Here is a 12,194-nt window from a genome sequence, read left to right on the forward strand (position 1 = left end):
CCGCCAAGTGCAAGCCCTAGTTGCGAAACGGACTGTCGTTTTGGCGCAAATGGTTATATATGAAAAAATTTGAAACTGCAGGGCTATTTTCGTAATTTAAATCCCCGCTGCAATTTCCTTGTATTGTTTTTGGTCATCGTCGTTTTCTTCCTCCTTCTGAAATTCATAGAGAAAAGAAAAACCAAAAAAAAAAAAAAAATGGAGGAGAAGAAAACTGTGGAAGAAGAACCCAAAGCGTCCCTCTTTCCTCTGTTTTCAATCAGCGATTCCAATCCCTCCAAAGACATCACTTCATCTTCTTCTTCTTCTCCTCTCCCTCACTGGCTCTGCAACTCCAGCTTCACCATCGACCTTTCCGTCATCAACGACGCCGTTTCATCTCAGTTCAATTCGCAACCGGGAAAAGAAGAAGAAGATGATAGAGAACAACAAGAAGAAGAAGAGGGTCCCAGTGACGTACAGACATTGCCGGAGGCCTCCTCGCGTGTGTATGAACAGCTGGAGTCTTCTGAGTCGGAGGGAAATTTGGAAAGGAAGAAGAAGAAGAAAAGTAAGAAGAAGAGGAAGAGACAGAGGTCCAATGAGAGAGGCGGTGAAATTGGCGGTGATTTCGGGTCGAGAAGGTCGGATTCTCGGGTTTGGGGCAGTTCCGGAACCAAATCCTCCAAAGACTATTACTTTGATTCTCAACGCGACCCTGATAATTTGGTCTTCGGCTGCCTTTACAAGTACTGGTTTTGTGCTTTCTCTTTTAATGAATTTTACTTTGCTTTTTAGCTTACCTGTTTGATTGCCCAGAAAGCTCAGTAATATTTCAAAATGAATGATCTTGGAAAGCTTAATTCTTAACCTTTAGATAGTTATAGAATGAAAGAAGCAAAATTTCTTGCTGAAAATCGTAGATGTAGTTAAAAATTAAAAATAAAAATAAAAATAAAAAAATTGTTTAAGAGGGACATTGGCTTTCTGCTTAAGAGAGAGATTGGTTTTCTGCAAAAGCTTGATAAATCATATTATAAGCTGGCTTTGAATGATGCAGAATGGATGTTCCTCGCTACAAAGCTTATACTCCTCCGGAATTATCAGGGCCCAGAAATTATTGGTTCACTAAGAGGAGTTTGGGATTTGATAGAGATGGTGATATTGATTCACTAGACAGTAAACTGAAGTCTGGTGGTCGCTATTGGTCTTCGAAGTATGTGGCATTTGAATCCCATAAGGAATTAAAGCGTGCTCGTATTGTTGCTACTGGAAAGGTTTCAGAATCAGTTGAAGATGATTTCATTCCGTTGTTAGATAGTCAAACTACTTCAATGGTTGAAGAAGAATCTTGGGAAGATGAAGTGCTACGCAAGACACGGGAGTTTAACAAACTGACAAGAGAGAGACCCCATGATGAAAAGGTTTGGTTGGACTTTGCAAAGTTCCAAGACAAGGTTGCTAGTATGCAACCCCAGAAAGGTGCCCGCCTGCAGACTCTTGAGAAGAAGATTAGCATATTGGAGAAGGCAGCTGAACTTAACCCGGATAACGAAGAGCTATTAATTTGTCTTCTTAAGGCTTATCAAAGCAGAGACAGCATCGATGTGTTGATTGGTAGATGGGAAAAGATACTGGTGCATAATTCGGGAAGCTATAAGCTATGGAGAGAGTTCTTGTGTGTTATTCAAGGAGAGTTCTCAATGTTTAAGGTTTCCGAGATGCGGAAGATGTATGCAAATGCAATTCAAGCTCTCTCCGCTGCATGCAGTAAGCATTTTAGGCAGGTTGTTATATTTTCCAATTAGCTTGTTAAACTAGTGTTCAATTATCTAAGTGAAGCGAAATTTCTCCTGTATGTTTGATATTATTTTTTAAGAAAACTAGCCTGAGTTTTGCTTATATAGTGTGACATGCATGTGACCCGTTTCTCCTAATGAAGTTTGTCCATTTGAATATTAGAGGTTTAAAATGTGTTACTGTGTATTACACAGTCCATCATATGGTTCACCTTGAAAGAGCGAATTAAAACCTTCTACCATTAGTCATTATGCTTGACAAATCTTTATAACACTTAAAAGTTTAGGTTGTAAAATGTTCTCTGTTTGATGCAGGTTAATCGAGAAGAAAAAGCTTCTTCAGATTCTAGTATTGTTCAACTAGAACTTGGTCTAGTTGATATTTTTCTGAATCTTTGTAGGTTTGAGTGGCAAGCTGGCTATCAAGAATTGGCCACTGCATTGTTTCAAGCTGAAATTGAGTACAGTTTGTTTAGTCCTCCTTTATTTCTCAATGAGCAGAGTAAACATAGACTCTTTGAGCACTTCTGGAATAGTAATGGTGCAAGACTTGGAGAAGAAGGCGCCCAGGGTTGGTCCACATGGTTGGAGAAAGAAGAAGAAAGTAGACAAAGGGTTATCAAAGAGGAGACATCTTCTGATGCTGAAGGTGGTTGGACAGGTTGGTCAGAACCATTTGCCAGAACTAAGGAAAGTGGTAGAAATCCAGAAAACGAAACCAATAACAACATGGAAGTTGAGGAGGTTCAAGAAGAATCAGAAAATGAAGATATCAAGCAGGAAGATGATACTGAAGCTTTGCTAAAGGAGCTAGGCATTGATGTTGATGCTGGTTCTAATTTTGAGGTTAAAGATACCTCAACCTGGTCCAAATGGTCAGAAGAAGAGTTATCGAGAGATAGTAATCAATGGATGCCTGTTCGTGCAAAATCTGGAGGTTATCTCTCACTTTCTCTCCTTTGTGTTTGAAGGGCATGCTCAGTCAACAGCATGTGCTTTTTGTCATCTTGTCTTTTTTTGTTCTTTTCCTATCTCCTGCAGTTGAGTTATTTTATTTTATTTTATTTTTTTAGTGTAGTTGTAATGAAGCTTCACTTTTCAGTTTACATATTAATAGTTAAATGTGTCTGCTTTTTATCTATCCTCAAATAGGTACTAAGTTGAGTTTGACCATGAAACAGTTGGAGCTTCACATTCTGATGGAACACTTGGTACAGAAGCAGATGAACAGATCTTGAGAGTAATAATGTATGAAGATGTTAATGAATACCTATTTTCCTTGAGTTCGTATGAGGCCCGTTTGTCTCTACTATCCCAATTCATTGATTTCTTTGGTGGCAAAATATCCCAGTGGTAAGAGTTTCCTTGAATACTGAATGCAGTTGTATCATTTATGTTCCTCTCTCTCTCTCTCTCTCTCTCTCTCTCTCTCTCTCTCTCTCTCTCTCTCTCTCTTTTATTCTTTCTTGACACAAAAATTTTCTTCCTAAATAAACATATATTGACCTTTAATTCTGTACATATAATTATTGATAATGTTACAAATTTGCATTTGTGAGTATGTGCAAGTTTGTTTTTGTGTTTCATACTATTTGTTTCTCTTGCCAAATTAACAAAGCTTGTTCAAGTCAAGTTTCTCTTTCTTCGTTCTTTCTATACACATACACACATGCACACTATATGTAAGAACTTATGTGATTCCCAATATCTTTTAGCCCTAGTGTCTTGGTAGGCAGTAAAGGATAAAGTGGAGTTGAAATAAATCTTCAGTTCAAATTGTATGGATAAGAAAGTTGCAATTCATTTTGTGTAGTTTACGGTTAAATATTTAAAATGTAAAGTATTAGTTTACTTAAATAATCATAATTCCATAATGGCTTTAGCGGGAACTTCCTATTTCTTGTTTATCTCATGCTTGTACTTAAAAGTTGAATGCTGGCAACACACTTTTTTAGTAAGTTGTACAAAGAACTTAGTTGTAGATATATTTTTCAGCTTATGCAAAAAAACTCTTTATCTGTACATGTGTAAATCTGTAACATTTCCATCCTACCTTACCAGGATGTCTAGCAACAGTTCAAGTTGGATTGAAAAAATCCTTAGCCTGGAAGAATTACCAGATTCTATGTTAAACAATTTGAGAAGGGTTCACGATGTCTTAGGTAAATCACAAAGCAGTCCACAGTCTTCCAGTTTGGAATTTCTTTTGGGAAGCACGAATGACATTGCCAGGAGGACTGACATGACGAAGTTTCTTCGTAATGCTATCTTGCTTTGTTTGACTGCTTTTCCACATAATTACATCTTAGAAGAAGCTGCTTTAGTTGCTGAAGAGCTATCTGTCACAAAAATGAATTCTTGTAGCTGTTCTGTTACCCCATGCCGAGCTCTGGCAAAGTCTCTCTTGAAAAATGACCGTCAGGTAGTTAATGTGTTTATTTTGTTGATTACAGTGCACATATTGTATCTTTCAGATATGACTTTTTTTTTTTTTTTTTTTTTTAAAAAAAAGTGGGAACACAATGATCTTATGGCTACGTGGTTGTATGAATGAGTGCTTATCCATGCTTATCCCCACTTTTGCAGCATGTAACTGTGAGATGGGAGGCAAAAGTATGAGCTTCCCTTAATATTACAATGTAATAGTGCAAGACAATTCTTTTTGTCCTTTTTGGTATATTTGTTATCTTTATTTGAAGTGGGTCTTAATCATTGTTTTGGAGGAGTAGATACATAGATACTAAAAAGAACAGCTATATGCTATAGTTGATGAATTGTTTGATTTTCTTTGATAGATTCATGATGATGTAGTCAAAGCACAATGGCATTGACTTCAGTTTGAGTCTACAGAAAAAGAGTTTAATGATTTACGATTTTATATGTTGAATTTGAGTTGATTCTTTTTTTTTTTTTTTTTTTTTTTTTGTTAACCTCCATAGAAGGCGTATTTATGTTTTGTACTTTTAAGGATTTCTCATCCTCTTCAATACTTTTTATTCCTTTTTCGTTTCAATATGTGTCTCTTACCAAATAAAAAAGCACAGCAACATTAGAGGATAACCTAAGGACCATTTTATTTTTATGACAAAGATACCTCAACAACCCTAGCTATGAATATCAGTTGGGATATCTGCTTCCTTTTTTTTTTTTTTTTTTTTTTTTTTTTTCTTTCATTGGAATGCAATAAAGATCAATAAGTTAGCTATAAAAGGAAATTAAGGAATGAGATTTTCACATGCTTTAAAAGTGAGTTTTATTAGTGTGTCGTGTGGACTTTGCAGACATATATGGTTTTAATGCTTGGTTACTGTTTGCGTAAATGTGCTTGATACATTTCTTGATATTGTCTATTTGGGTGCTTTCTTGTCATAGGATGTATTGTTATGTGGTGTTTATGCACAACGGGAGGCTTTCTATGGCAACCTTGATTATGCAAGAAGAGTGTTTGACATGGCATTATTATCTATCGAAGGGCTTCCTATGGTAAGGTCTATATACCATCTTGAAAATGCCTCTGCTAGTATTATTTTTAATTTCTGTTGCTAATTTTGCTTGTGCTGGAAAATGAACAAACTGTAGGTCCTAATGTGTTGCTAATGTCACAGAAACTAGAAGGGCACGAGGTTGATTTTTCTATATGTTGGTTTTAGGTTTAACCTAATAATTGCCTACAATGATGGTTTAATGGCTGCTTAATTTTTTTTTGTAAAACTTGGTGCATACAGTTGTTGATTTGTTCTGTACTGATGATACAAAGCACCCGACTACTTGGAATAACTAAGTTTTGGAACTTTAAAAGGCTAAAACTACAAATGGTACAACCTCCAAAAAGGATTTTGGGTCTAAAATGTTTGTTTTACAATATAAATCAAAGGCTAATTCAATTTGATATCTCTTATTGTTCGGATAGTCTCTTTATATATGGTTTGGCATAAACAATTTTGAGCTTTGGCTTGTCGTATCCATGATGGATTTCAATACTGTAGTTTTTGTGTTTGTGGGCCATGTCTTTTTAGGTTTATAATCTATATTTAACTTATTGTGATGATCAAGCAGGAATTAAAGTCCAAGGTTCCTCTTCTGTACTTCTGGTATGCTGAGGTTGAGCTTTCCAATAGTTCTGGAAATAGTTCTGAATCATCTTCTCGTGCAATGCATATTTTATCATGCTTAGGAAGTGGTGTAGCATATGGCCCATTTAAGAGTAAACCATCAAGTGTTCAATTACTGAGGGCTCACCAAGGCTTCAAAGAAATAATGAGAACAGTTAGATCAGCATGGGTGCGTGGTGTGGTAGATGATCAATCTGTTGCTCTCATATGTTCAGCAGCTTTATTTGAAGAATTAACCTCTGGATGGGCTGCTGGTATTGAAGTTCTGGATCAGGCTTTGGCAATGGTGCTTCCAGGTATTTGTCTTCTATATGTACATGTTTCCATTTGACCTCTTTAATCTTTCTTAGAGGATCTTGAGCTTATTATTTCTATTTAAGTTAATTATCATTTTTCTTGTTCTTTACTATGACTTCCTTTTTATGACCTGCAGAAAGAAGAAGCCACAGTCATCAAATTGAGTTTTTGTTCCACTTTTATGTGAAGATGCTTCATAGACATCATGATTTATCAAAATGCTGGGAATTTATCTCCCAGGGGCTGCAAATATTTCCTTTCAGCCTCGAACTTTCAAGTTCTCTAGTGGAGATCGGCCATCTCTTCACTACATCTAATAAACTGCGGTTGATGTTTGATGACCACTGTCACAAGTATGATATTCATCTTTTGTGTTTCCTTTGAATCTATATTTACTTATTTTGTTAATGACTGTTAGTGTATATACCGCATAAGAGATAGAAGCAACATGGTGAACCCTAGATTTTTTAGGGCTGTCAATGACAGTAATTTGTCTTGAATTAAGTTTTTATGTCTTTTCATGTTATTTTATTTGGCAATTTTAGAATGTATATTTTATTTGATAGGTTTTGTATGGGGTAAAGAGTCATCTTCCGTTCATAAAAGTTTTCAGCATTCCAAAAATTAGTTTTCTTTCCCCTAACTGCTTAGATTGAAGGAAGAAGAAGAAGAAGAAGAAGAAGTGAGGGGGGAAAAAAAGTTTCTTTTTGTCCGCCTTTCAACTGCCATAGCTCTTTCTTTTGAATGTTAAATCTCTTGCAAAATGAAATTGTACTGCAGAATGGAATGGAATGAGGAGGGAGAGAGAGATGCTCTCACATAAGTTTGATTGCTTCTGGGATGGTGGGGCGTCAATACCTTATTTAACCTCTTTATCATTTTTCACCTGTTAGAAACATTACTTGATGGTAAATTCCTCTTGTAGAAATGACATTCGAATAAGCCTACTTGTTGAATGCTCAGTTTGTATCTTTAGACTGGTAGCCCGACTGTCCTTCATCGTATATTTCTTTTATCATTAGATAAAGCATTATTTCTTATGGAAATGAATCATGTATTGTTAGTTTACTCTATGCATGCTGCAATTTCTAGGTCTACTATTATGTTGCATTAGTCTTAATTATTTACATAATGGAAGATAATTTGTTGTTTTGTTCTAAGCTCTTCCATATGTGCCCATATTTGAGCATTGTTTAACTTCTACTGGTAATATTTTCAGGAAACAATCTGCGATTGTGTGGCTGTATGCATTGGCGTATGAGATAAGTAGAGGTGCCTCCCAGCATAGAATCCATGGATTGTTTGAAAGGGCACTGACAAGTGATAGGACACGTAATTCAGTTTTACTTTGGCGGTGCTACATTGCTTATGAGGTTAATATAGTATGCAATCTCTCTGCTGCTAGACGAATTTTTTTCCGAGCAATCCATGCATGTCCATGGTAAGAGCTTTGCTTCCTTGGTGATGTCATGACTGATCTTTTCTGCTTTTATATATTGAATTCAATTATCTGAGACAGCTAGATTATATTCCTTTACATAATTTATAGATTTTTATATTCAATTAGTTGAAGATTCCAGTTGGATGCTTAGATATGTGCTGTTGGATGCTTTGATATGTGCTGTCTATATGGCTTGTTAATCTGCTTATGAGAAAGGATTTTCATGTTGCTTGCTGTCTGAGAGCCCCCATTTTGTGTATTTAACAATCGAAGAAGCATCTTTATTTCATTTTTCCCCCTCAACTTTGTTTAATCTCTATTTTCTTCCGCAAACACAACTAAGATTTCTAGTGTCGTTGCAATATCGGTTGAAACTTCCTTAAGTACATTCCATCAGATGATACGATGAAAAGCATGCACTCGTAACTACTCAATCTGCTTCATTTTATTGTTTTGCCTTTTATCATTGGCCAAATATTTTCCCTTTCCACATTTTCAGGTCGAAAAAGTTATGGCTAGATGGTTTTCTCAAACTAAATCCTATCCTATGTGCTAAAGAGCTATCAGATCTCCAAGAAGTTATGCGGGATAAAGAACTGAATCTGAGGACAGACATTTATGAGATTCTTTTGCAAGATGAGCTGGTTGTATGATGAAAATGGTGTTGCCTGTTAACTGCACTGACATTTATGACAATGTTTTACAAGACACCTTGCTCATAATGACAGGAAGCAAGTCGAAAAACTCTTGGCATGGTGACTGTCGCAATGTATGCACAGTGATAACTGGTAAGAAAGAGCGCATTTGAAATGACCCTGTACATAATGTCCAGAGTATTGGCAGCTGAAAAATACATTTTTTAGGTTTAATTTGCGGCAGTGTATAGAAGTGGCTTCAGACTTTTGAGTCCCCTCTGAGGAATGTAATAACAGATGTTATTATGTTAATGAGTTGGAGAATTGATCAGAAGCAGAGATTAGGAAGCAGGGAATTGCTTCAGATTTTGGCATGATATTTTCCTAACACTGACCTTAACAAATATATGTATATATATATATATATATATATATGTATATGTATATTGATTAATTTCTGAAGATTTCTTGCAACATACGGGATATGGTTTATGCAGCCCACTTGTATATGTTTTTCTTTTTGATTTTGCTGCAAAAACATCCCCACTCCAAGAGAAGAAAGTATCTTCCGATTTTTTTTTTTTTTTTTTCTTCCAAGAACAGAGTATCTTCCGTTTTTTGGATGAATAAGAATTTTCATTGATTAGAATTACCAATTTTCCTTGATAAAATACACCTTTCATTGTAAATAGTTTCACATAAGCTAGAAGGGAAATTAAAATAGGAAATACTTCTTTTATTACGATTATCCTATAAACCCAATTTGCAAAGTTTATGAGCTACAAAATTAGTAGATCTAGGAATCCAACAGAATTTACAAAAGTCGAACTAAAAATATATATGTATATATATATATATATATATATATTTCTAGTGTCCTTAATAAATCTTTCACGTCCCCAATTGTTGCAGCAAAAAGTTCCACGTATAAGTCTTCACAATGCAGTCATAGGCGGCTTTATTAATTAGGTGGCTTTATTAATTAGAGGAAAATATGATGATTTATAGCTGAGAAAGTTATTAAGAGACTTGCTCTCTAAGAAAAGTTTCTTTATAGTTATCGTGCTAAGGGGGAAAAAAAAATAAGAAGAAAATAAAAAACCATCAAAAAGCAGCAAAACTCAGCGGCTATAGGTTGACAGCGGTGACCCTTTTCACAAAATTAAATTAAACGCCCTATAATACCCTTGAAGTTTTCATTTAATTCTAATCTTATCCTGTTCCTTTCTCTTCTTCCATTGGTTGTACTCGTCGCTTCCACTGGCAACCCACTCACTGAACTGAACCTCGAGTTCACAACAAAAAATGAGCTCCTCATAACCCAGTAAACACTTTCCAAACTAAGTAGTTCCTTCATTGCCGAAATTAGTCCACTTTGAATCACCATTGACAAACTCATTAAAGAATCAAGATCACATACCCCCGTTGCCATAGCTTGTTCATTCCGGTCTTTACGCCCTACTTTTTTTTCTGTAATTTTTCACTTTTTTTTCTCTCTAAGCTGCCATTTTTCTTTTTCTTTTTTTTGTTTTTAATATATCTAGTTGGGGCTAAAGGAGCAGATCTACCTTCTTAATGCTTATTATTTTTTGGTAAAGCCTGCTTTTTGGCAGGTGGATTTGTCTGATTATAGTGTATAATTGATGCCCATTTGTAAAAGTGGAGTTTTTTGGAGTGTAATCTTTTGTTTAAGTGAGGTGTTCTTCTTTGTTCGTGGAAAAGAGCAAATGGGTCTGTAAAAAAAACTTCTTTTTCCTTTTTTACTGTGGATGAATCTGTGGATCTATGGAGTTGATTTCTTAGTAGTGGAAGTGGTTTTGTGAAGTGGGTTTTTGGTATCTTCCTAAGAATTGAGGAAAGATCAAGACTTTTTTTAGAGTTGAAGTAAAGGTGGTATTGATTTTGTAGCAAGCTGAAAATGATTCAGTTACTGTTCTTTGTTTTGATTATTGAGGGTGTGGTGGCAGTCATTCTATTGATGGAATTTGGGCCATTGAGGGAGCTTGTGATAAAGAGTCTAGATCAGCTAAAAACGGGTAAGGGTCCAGCTACTGTGAAAACCATTGCTGGGACTATGTTTGTGATTTTCCTATCAAGTCTTATGAGTATATTTAAAGTCCAGAATAAAGGTGCAAAGCTTGGTACCATGTCACCCATGGATCAGGTTTTATGGAGGACTCATTTGCTTGAGGCTTCACTTATGGGTATGTTTCTGCTCTTTTTCTTGGATTATTTTCATAATGTTATTTCTCAAATTTTGGAATTGGCTTCTCCTATGAACTTTTTTTCCATATCTTGGACGGCGGTGACTATTTCCAATCAATATTCGCCTAAATTTAAAAGGGAAACTTTGGTATCCTAACATGGAATCAGTAGGTTTTGTTAATAATTACGAGTATATAAATATGTGAACTTAATGAATAAACTAAGGATTTGCAATAAATTTGATAATGCCCGTTTTAGGACCATCTATGAACGTTTTGCCATTTGAGTGTAAACTAAATATTAGATGGACTACTACTATATCAAAGGAACGTATTGAGTTCTCTATTATTTTGGGTTGAGAGAGGGGAGGAGTTTGGAGAGGTAGAAGAAGGGGTCAGGTGGTTGTCTGCCTTTTATAAATATGCTTATACATATTTGGAATAGAGGTGATCAGGTGGATAATATAAAAATAAAGGACATAATAATTTTATTAATAGAAAAACAAAAAGATATAACTAGAAAAGTATGAAAACCAGAAAATAGTATGACCATGAGCTACTAGGTGGAACAAAATTTCATGAGGAAGAATCGGAGGAGTGGGTTTTTATGCTGGGCATTACATCTAATCTGTGTTAGCCGTCTTAAAAGTTCATGAAAATTGCAGTTGAAAGTTTTCGCTGCATCCGATTATTGTTTTATACTTTGATAGGTTATCACGGGTGAGAAAATGAAATCCTTCTTAGTTGTTAGAAAGAATTTCAAGGAACAGTACAGCTGTGGTTTGTTACTAGATTTTGATCATTTGATTATGTTTTGATATCAAAATTATTTTATTAGTTACTACCATAAAAGCAAATTTTGTAATAATTAAAAGACGTTGGAGTTCTAAGCCAAGCGCTTGATCAAACTGATGAAAAAAAGCAGGTGCTGACTTCCTCCTACTTCCTAGACTATAAAATGTGCCTTGGTTATCCCACTGGTAAGGTGAGAAATATTACAAACTAGGAGTAAATCTAAAGCAGTTCGTGTATATGTTAATGATGCATAACCATTGCTCTTTTTGTTCCAGTAAACACGAGTAATTGATTTTCCATCACCATAGTAACCCTTCGCTTATACTTGTCTATTTCTCAAGGACTGAACTTTATCTTACAGGTTTTACCCTTTTGCTTGGATTCATAATTGATCGAACACATCATTACCTTCAAACGCTAGTTGAACTGAGAAGTAACATGCGAGCATCTAAAGAAGAAGTCGAAATGCTTCTGAAGGAGAAGACTCAACTTAAAGAGAAAGAAGAGAAATCTTCAAAGGAATTGAAGCAGCTGAAAGAAGAAATTTCTACCTTGTCAGAAAGTTTTAAAAAGGTGAAGTCGGAGTCCGACGAGAAAGATAGGAAAGTTGAAACTGCTGAAGCCCATGTCGCTGCCCTTCAGAAACAAGCGGCGGATCTACTACTCGAGTATGATCGTCTGCTAGAAGATAACCAAAATCTTCAGAATCAAGCTCTAGGATATAAGAGTTGAGGAAATTTTCAAAAGGCTGCCCGAGTTCAAATTTTGGGAATTGGTTTTGATCACTGATGATGTTTGTCGAAACATCTCTTGACATAGATGGTTATTGTTTGCTCCAAGTGAAAATTTTGTAATCCTCCATGAATGTAGAATTCAGCTTGTTTCAGTGTTTGCATTTTCATTTGATGATGCCCATTTTCTTCCTTTATAGT

The 12,194-nt window shown here is 35.5% G+C and overlaps 2 protein-coding genes across 2 annotated transcripts; both read left to right on the forward strand.

The window, feature by feature from the left end:
• Positions 1-61: 61 nt before the first annotated feature.
• LOC107419660 (uncharacterized) lies at positions 62-8,725 on the forward strand. Its single transcript, XM_048473510.2, has 10 exons — positions 62-728; positions 1,040-1,766; positions 2,094-2,715; positions 2,960-3,131; positions 3,840-4,200; positions 5,151-5,261; positions 5,835-6,186; positions 6,324-6,540; positions 7,407-7,628; positions 8,128-8,725. The coding sequence occupies exons 1-10, from the start codon at positions 199-201 to the stop codon at positions 8,279-8,281; spliced, it is 3,468 nt and encodes a 1,155-aa protein (XP_048329467.2). The 5' UTR covers positions 62-198; the 3' UTR covers positions 8,282-8,725.
• A 624-nt stretch (positions 8,726-9,349) lies between these two features.
• On the forward strand, positions 9,350-12,163 carry LOC107419719 (uncharacterized). Its single transcript, XM_016028494.4, has 2 exons — positions 9,350-10,467; positions 11,624-12,163. The coding sequence occupies exons 1-2, from the start codon at positions 10,182-10,184 to the stop codon at positions 11,992-11,994; spliced, it is 657 nt and encodes a 218-aa protein (XP_015883980.2). The 5' UTR covers positions 9,350-10,181; the 3' UTR covers positions 11,995-12,163.
• The last annotated feature ends 31 nt before the right edge of the window (positions 12,164-12,194 follow it).

This window comes from Ziziphus jujuba, chromosome 2 (assembly GCF_031755915.1).
Source record: "Ziziphus jujuba cultivar Dongzao chromosome 2, ASM3175591v1".
NCBI lineage: Eukaryota > Viridiplantae > Streptophyta > Magnoliopsida > Rosales > Rhamnaceae > Ziziphus > Ziziphus jujuba.